This window comes from Solea senegalensis, unplaced genomic scaffold, assembly GCF_019176455.1.
Source record: "Solea senegalensis isolate Sse05_10M unplaced genomic scaffold, IFAPA_SoseM_1 scf7180000014299, whole genome shotgun sequence".
Classification (NCBI taxonomy): domain Eukaryota; kingdom Metazoa; phylum Chordata; class Actinopteri; order Pleuronectiformes; family Soleidae; genus Solea; species Solea senegalensis.
Genome location: NW_025321012.1, coordinates 51089 through 70377, shown reverse-complemented (window position 1 = coordinate 70377; position 19289 = coordinate 51089). Strand labels below are relative to the sequence as shown.

Below are 19289 nucleotides of genomic sequence, written 5' to 3'. Positions count from 1 at the left end.
CACTGCAGCTCTGTCCTCGCTGACACACGTCACTGTCTGCATCCTTTTCACACATAATAAGATCTTAAAATCACAAGGAGAAATCTGTTTCTGCTGGAAGGGTTTGCTCAACTAAGAGTTTTCTTTGACTCAGACACTACACACCATCTAGAGCAAAAGAAAAAAACCTACAAAAATAGAGTTATTATACCACAATTGCTTCACACACTCCCTGCATATGAGAAGTGTATAGTTTGTATGTTGTGTTTCTTTTTCTTACCTGTGCTTCTACAGGTGGCTCTGCATACCAGTGGTGTGGAGATCCAGAGCAAGTTGCAAGTGCTGGGATTAGCACATTGGCTGCATGTGGCTAACGGGATTAAGTAGCACCACCTGAAGGTCAGGACACAATCCAGGACTGTGAGCCATTGCAGATTAACTGCAGAGAAATGTCTCTTTATCGGGGATTGCTGCTGTTTTCTGGCGGCCTCTGCATGTCGACCTCTTCTTTCATTCAATATAATCAGTAACTTACTTACTTTTGTATTTAATGTGTTAAATTTGTTTTCCATTTCTTCTTGTTTTTTTTTGTCTCATATGCACAGTGAAGTCTCCATCATCTACAATACAATCCCGACGATCTTTAATCCTGTCCTCAATAGTTACACAGTGTCGGCTACATTACCAACTTCAACTTTAAAAAAAACCTTTTAATATGGAAACGATATCAATTCAGAAATACAAAATCTATCTAATCAATACAGGAAATGATAAAATTATTTCATAAACAGCATTGGAAATAAAACTTGAAGAGAGGGAAGCAAGAACCCAGACAGAAGTGACTGATGTAAGTGTTGAGGAAACCTGAAATATTCATATATGCACCCAACATAACAGTGGCATGAAGGCCCTTTTATAATCCCTCAGACTATTATTCTGAAATTAAAGTATTTTGTGCCATAAACATCCACAAAACGACTGTAATTAATTGTGTATGGAGCATCTGCCTTGCCCTGGTTAACATGAATTTCTGAGTGAGTGAGTGAGTGAGTGATTGCACCGTCCTGCACGTCATTATGTCAGAGCTGATCAGGATTACTTTCAGTCACAGATCATCCACTTTCTTCTTCATCAGTTTCTTCAGGTCTCAATGCTTTTTGTTCTTCTTCACTTTTCAAAATGTTTAATGTTTTTCTCTACTGTAATGTTTTCCATCCATTTATATAACCACACACTGAATATCACAGCAACAAAAATAATAATATAAAAGCATGAGAACCACTATGATTCACCCTCACAGTCTCCACAATTGTCCAGTTCCCATACTTTTAGCTTCACTCTGTTCCTTTCTCCCTGAAATCTTTGCCCAAACTTTGCACAGATTCCAGTTGTTCCGTCAGGATTAAGGCCACTGTGGTTCTACATATTCCAGCCAACTCTCTGTGTCATGGACATGTTCTCCCAGATTATCCCCCCAGCTGAGCTGATAATGGGATCTGCCCTCAGCCTCCTGCCTCATCAGCACCATTAAGCATTTCTCACCGTTTCTCAGGCACAACGACATGGTTCACTGATAGTGGTCTGATGTGAATAGATCACATCAGACCACCATGTCTGACCCATGTGTATGACTCTCTCTGCATGTGTAATTTACCATGACTGATGCTTGTTTTACTTCCATACCAGCAGCTACTATTTTAACGATACGGTAATTCCCAAGAAATGAACCACTCCCTGCTCAGGAAGTAGCTCTGAAACCATTTCTCCTTCTCCTCCTTCTTCCTTTCAGACCCTGTAACTGACCAATAAACTATGTCTCCTTGCAACTTTTATTTATTCAAACAGTTATATATGTATATCTGTAGATTTTACTTCTATAAATTGAGTTTTGCATCCGTGTGTAAATTCTTTGAGGCCAACATTTTAGAGACAACAATTCCCTCTTGTGGCCAAATCCACAAACGACTCCTTGAACTTGACATTTGCGCAGCAGGTTGAAGGTTTTATATGCTGCACTTAGTAAAATAAATGAAGGCCATAAACTGCAGCAAAGTGCATTTACCTGTGAGTTTTATTGTGAAAATCTCTAACGTACTCCATACACAGAGTGCACAGGCCTAACAGAACATGCCCCGCATGCATCAACGTCATATAGTATTAAATCTACTGCTGTTCTTACAGAAACAAAATGTACATAACACAAAAAATATAACTGGAGTAAAAAAACAAAACAAAAATAAAAACAAGGCATATTTGTATGAAAAATGCTGCCCCACCCCCAACCCCTTAAAAATATTCACAGAAAAAGACAAAATGACACATAATACGAGCACAAATATAAACAGATACATGACTGTAGCGTGAAAGTAGTGGCTTCACGAAGAGACAAGAAAGACAGTGAAAGACAGGGGTCACATGACATGAATTATCTCTTAAATGTGGAGAAGACGACGAATACATCTGGGAGGAAATCAGCAACAGGCTGAAGAACAAGATGGGGGAAATAGATAAAGTTAGAAGGAGGAGGAGGAGGACGGTGTCACGGGGGATTCATATCAGGGACATGACAACAAGCAGAGGAGCAAAAACAAGAAGGCTTGAAAAGGAGGAGTGGACTCTGTGGCCCAATCTAGGTCAGTAGGTGCAACGCCAGCGCTGCCCCTCCCCGAAATCATTCCAACCTCCCCTCTTCCCTCAGAAAGGAAATGCAGGCAGAGCCCTCCCCTCCCTCTCTCTCTCTTCCTTCATCTCTGCCTCCCCCAGTCCCTTCCTTTACCACCTCATCTCCTTCTTTCTTATTTTCTCCAAAACTCTGCACCACCATTTTTTATAAACCCTCCTCCTCCTCCTTTTTTTGTGTGCATTTTTCCCAACTCGGCTCCCTCCTCCTCCTCCTCCTCCTCCCCTCATGCGCCTGACACTACTAAATCAGCAACATGTGGGTTTAATGGAAACCAGACCCTGGCCCATTCTTGTCTCATCTGTAGGCTTCTTATTCTTATACACTTATACGGCTTTGACTCCTTTTAGCTTTAGCGTGAAAATAAAGAATCAAACAAAAATAAGAGACAACACTGCTGATGTGTTTTCACTCTTCACAGGTTGAGATGGACAGACTTGCTATGGACCGCAAATACTTTTTCACTTCTGCTTGTATACATGATTAAACTGCCCTCCTCTTGTATTTCACCCCAGCCTCGGCACCGGTCGTATATCAATATGTCTCCGGTGGGATTGTGCTTTTTTAATGGTGCAGTCTGAACAGTCATTGTGGCTGTGGTGGAGGAGGAGGAGGAGGAGGAGGAGAGGCCGGAGCCCGTGTGTCTGTGCGCAAAAACTCTATGTGCCTTTGTCTGGCAAAGTGTGTGTGTGTGTGTGTGTGTGTGTGTGTGTGTGAAGACATGCATGCAAAACGAGTAAAGTTTCTTGCGTGTGTCGTATAAATTTCTATAAACCATAGGGGAGTGAGGACATTTTAGGAAAGTGAGGACATGTTGGCTGGTCCTCAACATCTGTAAAAGGGTTTTTTTCTGGGGTTTAGACCTGGTTTTAAAGTTAGATTTGGGTTTAGGTTGGGGAAAGCATTATGTCCTAAATACATCTTTCACCTTAGACCTTGTCTGTTACAAACACTGACTAGTATCTCTGAGGCTCTGGTTACAGTGAGAGGTAAGAAATTAAGGTTAGGGTTAAAGTTAAGGTGAGTGTAAAAGGACAAGAACAGCTGTATGTGTGTGTGTGAGAGTACATATTTATATTAGGCTGTTAGGATTCAATCTAATCTTTGCGAGAACAGTTTTTGCTGGTCCTCTCAACTTTAAAGGGCTTTTTCAAAGGTTAAGAGGTTAAGAGTTAGAAAATTAGGGGTTCGACATTTAGCTGTGATGTTAGGGTGAGGGGCTAGGGAGTGTCCACACTCAGAAGAATGCTGTACAAGTATGTGTGTGTGTGTACTTGTAATTGTTACCTCTTTACTAACATAAACGCTAACCTTTGCCACGACCAGCAGTAGTCCTCATGGAGACCAAAAACCTGTTCCTAATGAGGCAGAATATCATTTCTAAGGAACTCTGGTTAAGTTTAGGGAAAACATTTGAATTGTGGTTTGGTTAAGATTAGGGTTAGGCATTAACTTATGGTTAAGGTTAGAGATAATGCTCACTGCAGTGTCCTAAGAAGAATATCTGCACAAACGTGTGTGTGTGTGTGTGTGGGCAGATATAATGGGCTCAGTGGGAGACGGGCAGTCATGGACTCACACAGCTGTCAGACATTCCTGTGCTGGTTAGAGTACTAGCTTGTCCTGCTTGTGTCTGTGTCTGTGTGTGTGTGTGTGTGTGTGTGTGTTTAATAAACAAAGCAAGATCTGCTTTGTACCAACAGGCACACACACGCACGCGCACACACACACACACACATACGCACATCTGCAGTGAAGCAAACTCAGCAAAACAAAAACAGGATCAAAAGTGCAAAAAATATCTCTTCTAGACAGAAAAATAATGTCAGAACTGGTTAAAGCACCAAAGTCAAACGTATGAAAGGAAAGACGCATATTTGTTTTTAAAAAAGCTGTAAGCACTCATGTTTGTTTGTATGTACAGTGTGTGTGCATGTGTGTGTGTTACTGGTTAATGTATGTGCATTATCAACTTTTTCTACATCATTTCTACTGGAAACATGTTCCTCCTTTGTACGATTAGTGGCTCAGGGTTTAACCGTGATTCCTTGAGTGTGATTTTTTTTTTTTCTTAAGGCATGACTTTTAAAGATTAATGTTTTCACGCATCTGGAAGGCACAGAATACAAAAAGGCACAAGAACAAACATTCACGGCCATTAGAAGGAAATATACGCTGCAGCTCCACAGGCACTAAATTTACCACAATTTCACATGAGCGGCACAAGTTGACCGAGACTCATCCTCAGCTTTCTCAGACTTTAAGAACCGTGTCGAAGCTTCTTTTCCAAGTAAAAATTCGATGCCGACCTCTGCACCAGACACACGATCGATACCCGTTCTGCCGCTTCCGTTTGTGCGCGTCACACCCATTCCTGCATCGAACGCTTGCAGTGCACCAAGGCCCTCGGCGGCTCCTTGTTCTGCAGAGTCCTGAGGATGGCGTAGATGAGGACGAGGATGCATAAGATGAGCACCAGCGGGACAGTCACCATGACCAGGGTCATGACTTTTGACTCATTGTCGGCCATTGTGACGACCACGTTCACCTCTTCGTCCTCCTCTTCGTCTGCGTCGTCAGGTTTAGAGGTTGGGTCCTCCACTGGGTCTTTGCCTTTGTCTGGTTCCCTGTGCTTGTCTTCATCTCGATCTGACGGGTTCACCGGTTTTTCCTTTGGCTCCTGCTCGGTGTCAGCATCGGGCTGAGGGTCTGGAGCTCCTCTGCAGCCCATGAAGTCCTTCAGGATGGAGCGAGGGAAGCCTTTGTCTGCCTCCGTCCTGTGGTTGTCAAACCTCCAGTAGTTACTGCCTTTGTAGAAATATGTGTAAGCTGCATCAGAGAAAGACAAGAGATTTCAGTCAGGTTATAGAACCTAACTTTGACGGGAGGAATCATATAGAGCTGGAGCTCATGGAGTGAGCAGAGCAGATAATACCTCCCCCCTTCTACTGCAGGTTAAAGAGCCCACAGGTGGATGCTGGGATGGAGGTCAAGTTCCTAAAATTCTACATGAACGTCAGGAAGAACAAACAGCAGAGTTTGCCAACGAGTTTGCCACGTTGCCATCATGTCAACGTGTGTTAGAGAAACAGAACTGAACTGTTTCTTAAAATTTGTTCTGTGAAAGACTGATTTCACAGAAAGTATTTTTAGGTTTAAGTGGAAAAAAAACCACACATCAAAGGCTGAATAATTTCCGGTTCAGCTGAAAGTGGGATTCTATTAATCCTTTTGTAATTTGATCAACTCTTTTTCAGCAAAGCTTTTGAAGCCAGGCCCGTCTCTTGGCAGCGACACGGGACCAAATGCTCCAAATGTTCCACCAAAGCATCCTGCTACATTCCCCAAAAAGCATTATTAGATGACATGACTTCAGTTTTAAATGCATAAAATGATAGCTTGCAGTCCTAATGTGCTCCGGTAACAGGATTTGAAGTCTGGCAGTTAAGCCGTCTAGAACTGGACCTGGTTGAGTCCCATGACAGATTTGCACTGATTTGAACTGCCTGCTTCACTTTACTGTTTGTCTTCTTGACAAGGTAAAACTAAGTTCATCTTTTGTGTAAACAAAAAGCAGACTCAGGAATGCATCTTTGGGGAGCGGCCTAGTGTTTGCACTCGCCGCAACTTTCCCACATTTTGGTCCGATGCAGCTGATTCAGAAGTTTAACAACAAATTATAAATTAAATGTGTGCATATCAATATTTATTTATTTATTTTTTTTTTTTTTAAAGCCATAAACTGATATCCTGTGCTTATCAGTAGACTAAACTTTGTAAATGACATGTACAATTGAACCACACAGAATGTGTTCTGGGTGTAAATGTGGCTGTGTGGTGACTGCAGTGACATTATTAGCGGTGTGGGTGGAGATAAGATCTGAATGTTAGGAGAATGCATTCAGAGCAGCTTTCCCGCAAATCTAATTTCCACAGGAAGAACGGGCCAACCCTCAAACCAGAGCTCTCATTCCTCTTTTCTCTCTGTCTCTCATCCTCTCACTCTCCTCTCTGCTCTGCTTGCTCCAGCCTAACCAGACCCAAATGTAATTATTTTTCCCTCCCCGTCTTCCACACACCTCATTTCACCCCCTCTAACCTCGTACTCTGTCTCTCACTCCACCTCCACTCACTCCTGCTTTTGGTGTTTGTTGTTTCATTTCAGCCTCATTTTAAGTCATTATTTTACCTCCATCATCACTGAGGAAGGCTCCTTTGGGCGAGGGAGGGATCCTGCCCCATCTGCTGATTGGTTTGGGGAAGTCACCGTCTGTAATGCGGGTCTCCTCGTTGAATCGCCAGTACCTGCACACAGACGTGCAATAGAGAAGGTTCACAAAAGGTCAGAAAAATACATTTTATTAAGTGTAACAGGCCTTTTTCACAGCAGATATCTGTCGACGTGAAATAGCAGGACAAACACAGGTGTTAGCAGTAACATTTATGAGGGTTTCACTCCAGGTTTAAGAGAAACAGGGTGGTGCTATTGTCGTTAAGTGGAGGGGGATAGGTCCCTCTAAATATTTGACATGATTTGTTTCCCTGAAACTTTGTGAAACGAAAAGGATTGACAGACTGATAGCTCCTCCTCGATTCTGTGGGTGATGGAGTGAGGCTAAATACGTTACGTTGCCACCGTGCGGTCGGTGTCCAACCTTTTAGAGGGACAAGTGGAATTGAGCCACACAAGATTGAGCAATAACAGGTCTGTGATGCCCTCAGATGTCCGGGGCTGCACGTGCGCCACACTGCGTGGATCTGTGTGTGTTTACCTTTCACAGAGAGGCGAGGGTAACCTGCTGAACCCCACTTGTGATAGGGTTTGGGCATTGCAATTATTTCCCATAAATGACTCCCTCTATTTTCTGGATGTACTGGAATAAAGTGATTGAGAAGCTTGAGTTTCCAAACCAAGAATCCTGGTATTTCCGTGACATTAGCACTGGAAATGTATCGGCAATCTGACATACCTGTCTCCTGCAAAGAAGTACGTGTGTCCATTGGGCTCCCACCAGATGGCCGTGTCAATCCCTTGTGAAGGAACTCCTCGTCCGTACTCATATATGGGCTGTGGGTATCCTGGCAGCACATCAGCCTCCCTGAACACCCAGTATTTATCATCTGCAGGGACAAAGTGTAAAACTAAATATTTCTGTAAAGACACAATGGTACATACAGTATAGTAGTGCTGTTTACCTGGCTCAGAGAATGGAAACATGAGAGAGAGTCAAACAAGCGGAGAGAAACAGAAACAAAGAAGGAACACACAGGGCCAAAACAATCATGGGCATATGGAGAAAAAGCAATGGTCTGGCATATGCCATTTGTCATGGGGTTAACTCACTTCGAGTAGAAATGTGGACAGGATGGACAGGGTACAAGTGGTTGGCATAACACAGATTTTCCATATGTGGAAGCCAGTTCCTCCCCTAACCCTAACCTTTAGAGCCACTTTCCACATCTATTGCCAAGGTCCTGCAGCATTGCAACAAAATGCAATTAGCAACAGTTGCTAAGCTCATGGGACTTTTACTGCTAAATTACTGCTTCATAGAACATTTCTGCAGGTTTTGATGCATTCACAATTCAAGTCTCCTTAGCTTAAGCAGCTGTTGTCAAAGCTCCCAAGAATTTGATGGAAAAAACAAACGCAGCAATAATGATGTTCATGGGAGTGAAGCTGGGATCGATCGCACAGAGAAGCCTGCAAAATGCGTGACAAATCGCCATCTGCCCTCGTTGTAAAAGTGAAAGCTGTGCAGCTGTTCAGATGTGGAGCAGCGAGTGGAGTGCACAGAAGGCTGATGCAATCCTCCATCTCTCCTCTGAGGCCTCAGCTGGACTAGGAGTCGTGCTGGGGCCAGCTGCAGCGGCCATACTGCACAGACCTCATTCAACACAACCAATGACGTGAGGCAGTCGCATACACATGCACACAAACCTAATACCTCATCTTTTTCTACTGCAATATTGTCAGACTGTTAAAACAGTGAATCATTCATGTAGTTTGTGTGTGTGTGTGTGTGTGTGCCAGCTACAAAGTTATAGCTGTGTTTAATTACGACCGTCTCCTCATGAATCATAACTGTGTGTGGAGGAAAAACCCGAAATGCTGAGTTTGCACTGATTCCTTCCACTCTGAACAATTCAAATCAAAGAGTAAATGTGTGTTTCTCTCTCCATTTTGTGGTAATGGGGCACACACACACTTTAACCACTCCATGATGGCCTCAGATTCGCACAAGGAAAAGCAGCTGTGAAAATGACCCTCTGTCGTGCCTGTAGTCAAAGGCGCTAAACCAAAATATGCTCACCGCACTCCATGAGAAGGGCTTTACTTAAGAAGTCAGCGTGGAGGCCGTGATGTTGTAGTTTTATCGTCACTACACAGCTCTGACGTACCTTTAAAGAAGACAAATTTGCCGTCGTGGCGTTCATAGGCAGCGTCGATGTCGTTTGGCAGACCGTTCCAGAAGACAGATATGGGCATCGGGTAGTTGTCCAAAACTCGGTTTCTGCGGACGCGCCAGAACCAACGACCCTGGAAAAGCAGGCAAAAAATAGACGATGTTTAAACTTAAAAGCTACTATATAGATAAATATCTAATCAGCCAATCAAATGTCAGAAACTCTGACATTTGTTGGTGCCAAACTGGCTGGTCTGAGTATTTCAAAAATTTAATTAAAATGCCTTGTTGATGCTACAGGTCAGAAAAGAACGGCCAGACTGGTTTGAAATGACTCAACTTACCACCTGTTACAGCAAAGGAAATCACTCATGCATGACACATTGAAGCTTGAAGCACACAGGCTACAGCGGCACCTTTATTAGGTGTTCTGTGTACCTAATAAAGTGGCAGATTGAGTGTACAATTCCTCTAACACCCTTGCAATGAAATGGCGACATATCCAGGGACCCTGTGTCAGCTGGAGTTGGTTCTAGCTTCCCCTGAGAACCTCAAAGGCAAAGCAGAATAGAATAGAATAGAATAGAATACAATGAGCCCATTGGGATACATTTGTGCTGGGCATCCATGAATGGTGCCCCACCACACATACTGTTACCACAGTATGACACCACACATACAAGACAGTTTTTTAGCTTATTCAATTGAAATCAATGCAGTTTTATTTGTATAGTGCTGATTCATAACCATTCATTATCTTAAGGCCAGAAGAAACCCGACCCGGGAACACAATGAGCAAGCACTTGGCAACGGTGGAGAGAAAAATCTGGACGAAACGGGAAGAAATCTCTGACTGAACCAGACTCGGAGTGTACGAACATGTGCCTCGAGCTTATATATACATGTACAATCAGCCACCAGCAACAGTCCACATACCAGGCTGCAGACACTGTACAGATGTTCTACCAAACACTGCAAATACTCAAAATAAAAACTGCACATATGTCTTCCCAGATGTTCTCCACCAAACCAAATGTCAAAACACAGCACATTTCTAAACCAGAAATCTATCCTTTCTGTTCCTAGGATGGATGGATGGATGGATGTTTTGCCATCTTTCATCAAACATAAAAAAGAAATTTCCCTTGCGCAACTTCTTGTTGTTGTGACTCAAAGCTGGGTCGTGTGAGTTCACAGATTGTAAACGTTAGGTGTTAGGGTTGTAAAAAAAAAAAAATTCCAGGAACCAAGGTACTAATCAACAACATGTGGGTGCAACTTTTAACAGGGATGCCCACACCTTGGTTGACACCAAATTCAAATTCAAGGACTTTCCAGGACCAATTCCTTCTAATTCAGTGACTGAATGTGCTGACACAGCTTAATATGGGAGGGCAACTTGTAAGAGTTCAACAAGTCAGTCAAGTCTGTTTTAACCACCCAATCCAATGCAAACCCTGTCATTGTTTTGTCATTCTCACCTTGAAAACAAACATCTCCCCTCTCAGCATGGTCACCGTGTCAAAGTCCCCATCACAGATGTCAGGGGCCTGGTTGTCCGGCACTTTGGGAGGACGTGGAGGAGGAGGAGGATGAGGGGGCCGAGGAGGATGAGGAGGTGGAGCAGGAGGGATGTCTTTTCTAACCCGCGGGGTGACAGGTTCGGGCTCACGCACTGAGACAGTGGTAGTGGAAGTGGGGGGAGCCAAAGTTGTGGTAGGGTTGGGGGTCAGCTCTGGACGGGCTGGTGTTGGGTTGGGTGCCTCAGGTTTGGGGTCAGTGGGGGAAGCGTAAGTAATGTCATCTTCACGAGGTGAAGAAGAGGTGGGAGAGTCATCAGGAGTGTGAGGAGTAGTGGGTGGAGCGTCAGCGCCGAGAGGAGGACCTTGGAAGGAAAACATGGAATGTTTGTGTTTAAAATAAGAAAATTAAAGACTTGAAATCACAGCTACAGAGGCCAAAGGGAAAGCTCCAGCCGAGATTAAATAAACCCCTTCAATGTGTCTCTGTGGCATTTCTTTTATTCCTGCTCTTTCATATTCTCCTCACAGTGCCCTCTCCATCTCCCTCTCACACAAAGAGAAAGTATTTTTCCATTTTGTGCAGCGGCTATAAGCTCACTTGACTGATTGTGCCTGTGCTGCTCTCTACAAAGAGGAGCCGTGCTGGTTGCTAAGAGAGGAAAACAGCCAGAGTTATGTAACATCGACAGACAGCTGATGGCCTCACAGATGCACTGACTTACTCTGAACCAAAAATATATCTAGTACGAATAAATCAAGGCTGCAGTGCTGCTAGACAGAGACATGGATATGTGGAGAAACTTGTTATCTGCAGCATTTTAACCAGCCCTTCTCCCGATATTGTTCCTGTTAAGAAATCAAAGGTTCTATAGAAGCTTCAGCTGCTGTTCAGACACATGTTGACCCTTAATTCAAATGGTGAAAGATAGAACAGTATCTGATGATCAGAAACTGGCAAAATGGTGACGCTGCTGTTACATAAATACCTCTACAAGAGAGCACAAATGTTTATTATTCACCCACAAAGTTTACACTGTGCTAGCCTTCAGATCCTAAGTAGAAATCAGCTCTTTCCTCTACACCATCATTTATAGTTGATCCGTTTAATAAAAGGGAACTACTGTATAATTTCACTGCAAATATTTACCTGACAGCATTTACAGCAGAAAACTGCTTTGCCAGAACTTCCCTCTGATGCAGACCTTGGGTGGAGACATATCAATAGGGCCAGGATTGTGTGGGTGTGTGGGGAATTGGGGTTTTCTTAAACTAAACCATATACCACATTCTTAAAGTGAATCAGATTTTTTTCTTCTGTTATGTGGCACCACAGACGTAACCAAGACAAAACAATGAACAGTAAATAAATATGTTTAAAAATGGAAATGATTCTCCTCACTGAAAATGTCTGAATGTTTTTGTCTGGAGCAAAAAAAAAAAAAAAACACAGTGTAAACAATGTAGGTGATAAATTCACATCTGTTTGAGCTGTAATTACAGCTCTAATAAGAGGGTGACTGTAGGAAAACACCCACACACTGTTACACACACACAAAGCTCTTATCTGTCTATTAACAATGCCATCCATTCACTCAGCAAACGCATGATAACATCATAATGGCATGCCTGACATGCTGTGTCGAGTGAGGTCCACTATATCTCCTCACAGCTTCTGGCTTCCTGTCTTCCTCTGATGAGGCTCCAGATGTCGTACAACTCTGTGATAGAACCTTGAACCAGAGCTGTCGTACTGCATTTCTGCATCCTCCCAGTGATCTTAAACATCAAAAAAACTTTCCATCTGTCCCCTGTTCACTGTCCTCAGGCAAGACACCGTCAGACTATTTCTGTCCCCACAGCGGCTGGAAGATGATAAAAATCCTCTAAGAGGATTCTTTTAAAACGAGTTGAAAAGACATCAGTTGTTTAGTAAAAACCGAGGAAATTAAAGGATGTGACCATAATCACAGTACGTTTTAGTTACAGGCCTTGACCTGTCACGCGGATACAGGTTGTTTATACAGCACAGCTGCTCGTAAATGGGTTAGCGTTTGGTATCATACAAGCATAGCCAAAACTGCTTTGTTCACAGTTTTAAAAATGGTCTTTTACGAGCATAAATAATGACTAATAAAGTGTGAATTAGTGCCACAAGGCCTTGACCTGAAAATTGGGTCAGGAATGATTTCACCACAGCTGCTAGCAGGTGGTTAGCTTTTTGTATCACACAAGTATAGCCAATACTTAGCAAAACTGCTAGCCTAGCCTAAACCTGAGCTTTGAAACATATCAAGGTATTCTGCTAGCATTAATCATGACTAATAAAGTGTGAATTAATGCCACAAGGCCTTGACATGAAAATTGGGTCAGGAATGATTTCACCACAGCTGCTAGCAAGTGGTTTGCAAAACATTCCAAAACTGCTAGCCTAGCCAAAACCTGAGCTTTGAAACATATAGAGGTCTTTTGCTAGTACAAATAATGACAATGGATTATCTAAAATTAGTTAGCTATCCAGTCTTGGGCTGCAACAATTCATTATGCTTGAGTTTTTTTCCAGTAATTAATACTTTCTAAGATTTTTCAGCGTCTTAAATGTGAATATTTTCTGATTTCTTTGCTCCAGACAACAAAGAAAATCATTAAAACTGAGTATTAGATTAATTTAGAAAATGACCAATGTGAAAATATTACCATGTGATAAGTTTATGACATCCAGATTTTGTCAAGAGCAGCTTTCAATGATGTTGACACTGCAGACAAAGAGGTGCATCAGAATCTCACCATATATGTACTGTATTCCTTTGACGTCATCCTTGTGCAGTGTAAAGTTGTTTGTGTCGACCCACTGGTAAAAAGGAGCCATTACTGCACTGGGGTTATCTGAGTGCTCCAGACCCAGAGCATGACCAAGCTCATGGACGGCAACCAGGAACAGATCTATACCTGCAACACAGACAATGACACGGGTGAAATATGGGATTATGTGTTGGAAATATCCAATTTAAACCAAGACAACGTGATACTCAATATGATATTTATTAACATAAAGTTGCATTCAAATATTTACCATGTAAATAAAATAACTCATACTCTATTGTTCATTGTACACGTTTGACACAGTTTGACATTTCTAAAGACTTCAATTACATGTGAGCTACTGCTTTAATGTGTTGGATGTTTGCATCTTTTGTTTTCACACCTCTTCCCTTACACTTAAGTAAGTATTTCCTGGCACTTACCAGGCTAATCATAAATAAGAATTCATTTGCGCGGTAAAATTAAGGTTAAATAAATAAAGTAATAATAATAATTAACTGTACAATTTTGCTGAAACACTCAGTGTGAGCTGAGCTGTTCCACAATTTTGCAAATCATGATGACACTACAGCGATAACGACTCAGAGAACAATACAACTAAGGGATTAAATTAAACGACAAAGATAATTAGAGGTTTACATATTATTAATTGGGAATCAATGGTATCAAATTCCCTCTGGTTATGTCATTCCTGCACCAGAAACCGATTCGAGTTCAGATCCCACATAATTCAACAAACGCTGACCTTTAGGATTATGGTTGTCAAGCGTCCAGGGTTCATCAGCATCAAAATGTGTATCGCCACCAATTCCCGGTCCTGGATAGTAGGCGTGAGCCAATGACCCCCCCTCGCCATCAAACAAGGACATATCCCCATGGAAGCCAGAGGCAAACAACAGCAGGATGTCGGCGAGCTCCGCTTGGCTGCTGTTGGAGTGCATGTTGTTTTCCACAGGCCGCTCCTCAAAGGTGAGCGGGGTGACCCGTCCCCACACATCAAAGGCCTTACGGATTGCTCTGTACATGTGCTCCTCTCCCAGCGATGACGGGACGATCTGGTTCATGATACTGAAGCCACAGGAAAGAAAAACACAGATAAGTTATTTTGCTTTACTTGCTTTACTTTACTACGACACGTTTATTCCACTACTATTTAACCTGTAGGTGATGTGGTCTTTGTCCCACTGCTGCCCAGTGAGTGTGTAGCGTTTCCTTCTTGCACCTTTACCAGGCTCCTCCGGTTTTCTGTCGGGGAGACCACAGCGTGGCCGACGCATGGCTCTACACAGGCGAACACACAAAAACACAAACTCACAAACAACACAGATTTTTTTCCAGTATATTTTACATGATTCATCTTGAAATCAATTGGTTTCTAATTGCTGAAATCCTCTTCAGGTCCTGACAGGCATCAATTAATTAAGTTGTATAAAAAAATATAGGAGGAAATCAGGCATCTGTAGCACTACACCTACACCAGTGGTTCCCAAGCTTTTGATTTCCATAAATTGAATTAATAACCTCAGAGCAGACAAAGCTCATACACTGAATTATGACACTACAACCCGCAGCTGCTTATCTTGCATGTTGATCACTGAGGTTTTAAAAGTTCTGTCATCTGGTGTACTCCACTTCGAGTTGTCACGCAGAGCTAGACTGACCAGCAGCTATTTATAGTATCAAATGAGTGGTATCACACTTCTTATGTTCACTCATGGCAATAAAAAAAAACATGTGACATCTCCTTCAACCATATACAGTTTACAGTATGAAAACAATGGACTATTAGATTCAATCAAGGTCACAATGTGAATATAAGGATATGATGCAATAGTCTGACCAGACTCATTAGTGAGCAGATGATATTTAAAAGCAAAAATAAAATCTTATCATCGTGGAAAAAAAGGTTATAAAGAGTTGTAACAGTTCCACTTGTCAGTGTTGATGTGAACATGTGAATCTGGGAACATAATTCTTGCAAATGTGTGGTTGCTGTGATGTGGGATTTTTTTTTTGCCCAGTATCTTCAGAAGGCTCAAACTAAAACGTGTGGCCTTGTATCATTCCATGTGGAGTGGCATACATGGAGAGAGGAAAAAAAAAACCTAGAACAACAGAATTTTGAGAAACCTAATTTTCAAAAGAAACAAATAAAACGAAAAACAAATTCCTTCAAGCCTTTAAAACACACCACAGAGTCCCTGGTGTCATGTTGTGGTCACTGCAGACAAAACTCCACATGTTTGTGAGGAAGACATCAAGCGAAAAAAAACAACACAGCACTACTACACAACACGGAGCTGCTTACGCGACAGTGGCGGGGTCCATGTGTCCAGTCACCTCCAGCCCGTAGACGCGCTGCATGTCACTGATGGCGTTGGACAGGATGTGAGCCGACTGCATGGTGGACATCTGCCTGCTCGCCTGAGACAGGTAGCCAAACCTACGAAGCCAAGCCTGGGGAGAAGACAATGATTCCCACTTAGTTTGGTCTGCGTTTAGTTGTTTCACATGCGGGTGATGTCGGACGTATGTCGGGGGGGCGTCAAACTCAAATGACCTGGGGGCCAATGGACTTCTTGTCTGCTCAAGAAGTGTAAAATTATAACACAGTATTCCATCATGATATCGCAATAAAGACATTCATGGTGATATTTCACAGAATTTCAAAATAAAAGTGGTTGTTTTGCTATAGAATAATGTATACTCGATAACTGATACACCAGGGCAAATATCAATATTTACACAGTACACAGTCTCTGCCAGCTTCACTCGTCTGGCGTCACTACTTCATGTCTCCTTGTGGCGGCGCTGCTCAGATGAATGAGGAGAAACTTGGGTGGAAGTTACCTGGCTGAAGAAGAGGGAGTTTACAGCTGGATAGCGGTGGAGAAAGCTACGTTAAGAGATGCTCCATCCACGTTCAATACATAGACTTTATGCACTTTGTTCTCTATGCTGTGAATAAATAACACAGAAATCCTGCACTTTTAACTTTTCACATTAACGTTTTGTTTTCTTCAGTTAGACAGATATTGTGATGAATCGCTATGTGATTGTCTTGCAATATGTTGATTATCACAGAATCAATGTATTTGTGATATTATTGGTATCGTGTATCGAAACCCTGTGATTCCCACCCCGAATACTGTATATATAATGCAAAATTAACCTATTATTATCAAAAACGTATCATAAAAACGTCCAGAACTGTGCAGCCGGTCACACACGCTGTGTTTAAAATAAGAGGAGGTCGTCAGCCATGTTTTGATAATAACATTATATTAAGTGATGGGCCCGTGTGTGGCCCACGGGCCGCCAGTTTGACACCCTTGACGTATACGATGTGTAAGAAGGAGGCATTATTTTCTTTGTTTTTCCAGGAACGAGCAGCTTCTGATGAAGTTTAAAGGAAAAACAGAATGAAGAGATACAAAACAGATGGATCCCATTAACATTACAACATTCCTGTTTGTTTTGTTTTTTTTCCTTCTTGCAACTGACACTGATAGTATCAAGAAGGAGAGAAGAAGAGAGGACAGGACAGGAGAGGAAATCTAAGACCATTCTAGACAGTAATTAAACCCTATGTCAATAAACTAAGCTCTGCATATGTGTAATTCTAACTAAAAGTCTCTTTCTTTTGATGTTTTTCTTTGCAAGTAAAATGAAGTGTGTGGAGCCACGTCGCCGAGTAAACAGGACGATGGCTCCGGGAGAAGAAGGAGAAGAAAAAAAAACTCTGTCAAGTTTAAAGATGTGCCCTTTTAAAACAGCCTCCACAGCAAAAACAACACCACAGGTTGTCTCATACTCATGTAAGTACAAATCAAACACAGGGCCGGGGGCAAAACACACACACATGCACACGCACAGAATCATACTACATACATTCACAATATGAGGACAATTCTTCATGACCGTGTCTACATAACATGACAAGTCTTGACCCATCTGATGCTAGTGCTGAGCAAGTGTCTACAGAACAGGGAACAAGTGAAGTGAAGCTCCTCATACAGTCCAGCTGAAGTCAGTATATACTGTATAAACATTTACATATGAAAGCACATTATTAATAATAATAATAATAATAATAATAATCTCAACCCTATTATAACTTCCTTTCATCTATAACTAGAGCTGCAACTAACGATTAAGCGATTCATGTGTCGATTGTTTTCTTGATGAATCGAGTACTTGTTTGGTCGGTGTTTCCCAAACCTGGAAATGATAGTGATGTTCTTAAATGTCTTGTTTTGTCCACCAAGCAAAATGATTGAGTTTTAATTATTTCTTTGTTAAACGGAGCATAGAAATAGGGAATTATTCACATTTACGAAGCTATCTATTAAATAGACTTTGTAAAATACAGTGGTGTAAATATGGACGAGCAATGTCAGCTATGGACTTTTCACAGGAGGCAAAATTTATTCCCAATAAGATAATTTGCTTTCTCATCCTCCTCCTCTTCCTCACATATACTTCACACAATGGTGTAGTGACATTAGAGGAAGATGGAGCCACAGGTAAGGTAATAATTTATTCTTTTTATGTTATTTGTTTTATTTTCTGCGATCACATACCCTAATTTATACAGGAGAACTGTCATTTCTGATTTTCCTCCAAGTACCACCAGAGGAAGCTTGTGCACCAGTGGTGGAAACGCACCACAGTTTGAGAACTATGAGAAAATAAGAAATAAGAAAGAGAGTTTCCTGGTAATGTGGCTGTTTTATGACACCTGTAAACACATGAAAGCTTCATATACTGCACCTCAGCACTGAAGGTTTCCTCCTCCTCTGTCACTGTGCTGCACACAACCAGAGAGCAGGACAACAATGTGGTTATGATGATGATGATGATGTTGTGTGTCCATGGTTGCTGAGACGCCATAGTCTTCATCATGTGCAGCCCGTGCTCCTCAGACGTGGAGACAAAAAGAGGTGCCGGGATTTTCTCTCTGTCCAAACAACTTACGTCTTATCTGATCATTACTGGAGTTTGCACATCAATAAAAATAAAAGATAGGAAAAACAGCAGATTACACTGGTGCAGGCGTGTTCAGACAATCACAAGGAGATAATAATCCATTCAGATTTGAGCCTCATGGCGCTTCAGTGATTTCCTTTCAGGCGTAAAAAATAAAAACCTCCAGCTGCTTCCAGCAGAGATATGAGCGTCCTTTGTCCTTCTACAAGTCCACAATGTCTGGTCTGGTCAGCGTAATGACACAAGAAAAAAGAAAAAAGAAAGAATCCAGTGAGTGTTCCTCACTTTCTATAAAACTCCAGAGGCGCCTGAGCGAAAACAAAAAAAAAAAACAACGAGCCTCAAAAGTTAAAAAGTGTTTGACCTTGGTGTAGGAACAGTGACATCAGAGCTGAATAACACTGTATGAGCTGTGACTCTGCTCAGGTCACACTGACTTTCACCAGATCACGGTCAGAGAAACAGCTGAGAGCCACACTCAACTTTTCTAATCATTTTGCTGGGAACAGTCAACAATCTCCTCCTCCTCCTCCTCCTCCTCCTCCTGCTCCTGCTTCTCCTTAACAACAGTGCAGAGCCGCGTCAGGGTGACACCTGCTGGTAACAGACGGAACTGCAGCTAAATATCAACGGCCGTGATCACCAGAAGAAAAGTTTGGATTCAAAGCAGCCTTGTATAAAGTACCTAAAAGGGATACATGAGTAAAAGTACAAGTATCTTACCACAAAATTACTTTGGTAGAAGTTGAAGTAAAAAATTTTTGTAATATTAACCTAAAAGGTTAGACAAAAAAAACCTGATTAATTGGTATAGAAAAGAATCAATATTTTACATTAAATTCAAGATAAATTCATAATGAGGAATTATTTGAATACATTGAAATCCGCATC

General features: G+C 42.0%; 2 protein-coding genes across 2 annotated transcripts in view; both read right to left on the bottom strand.

Moving 5' to 3' along the window:
* The window catches only part of LOC122761004 (cyclic nucleotide-gated cation channel beta-1-like), a 28704-nt gene extending 28366 nt beyond the window's left edge, over positions 1–338 (bottom strand). Inside the window, 1 exon segment of the mRNA XM_044016204.1 lies at positions 260–338. The gene's annotated coding sequence lies outside the window, so the exon portion shown is untranslated.
* A 3957-nt stretch (positions 339–4295) lies between these two features.
* On the bottom strand, positions 4296–18912 carry mmp15a (matrix metallopeptidase 15a). The gene is made up of 10 exons (XM_044016205.1): positions 18183–18912; positions 15718–15866; positions 14568–14690; positions 14155–14477; positions 13374–13535; positions 10548–10951; positions 9062–9200; positions 7630–7780; positions 6849–6964; positions 4296–5488 (listed from the first exon to the last, which is right to left on the bottom strand). Exons 1-10 carry the CDS (start codon positions 18312–18314, stop codon positions 5022–5024), a joined length of 2166 nt encoding a protein of 721 aa, XP_043872140.1. The 5' UTR covers positions 18315–18912; the 3' UTR covers positions 4296–5021.
* Positions 18913–19289: the final 377 nt, after the last annotated feature.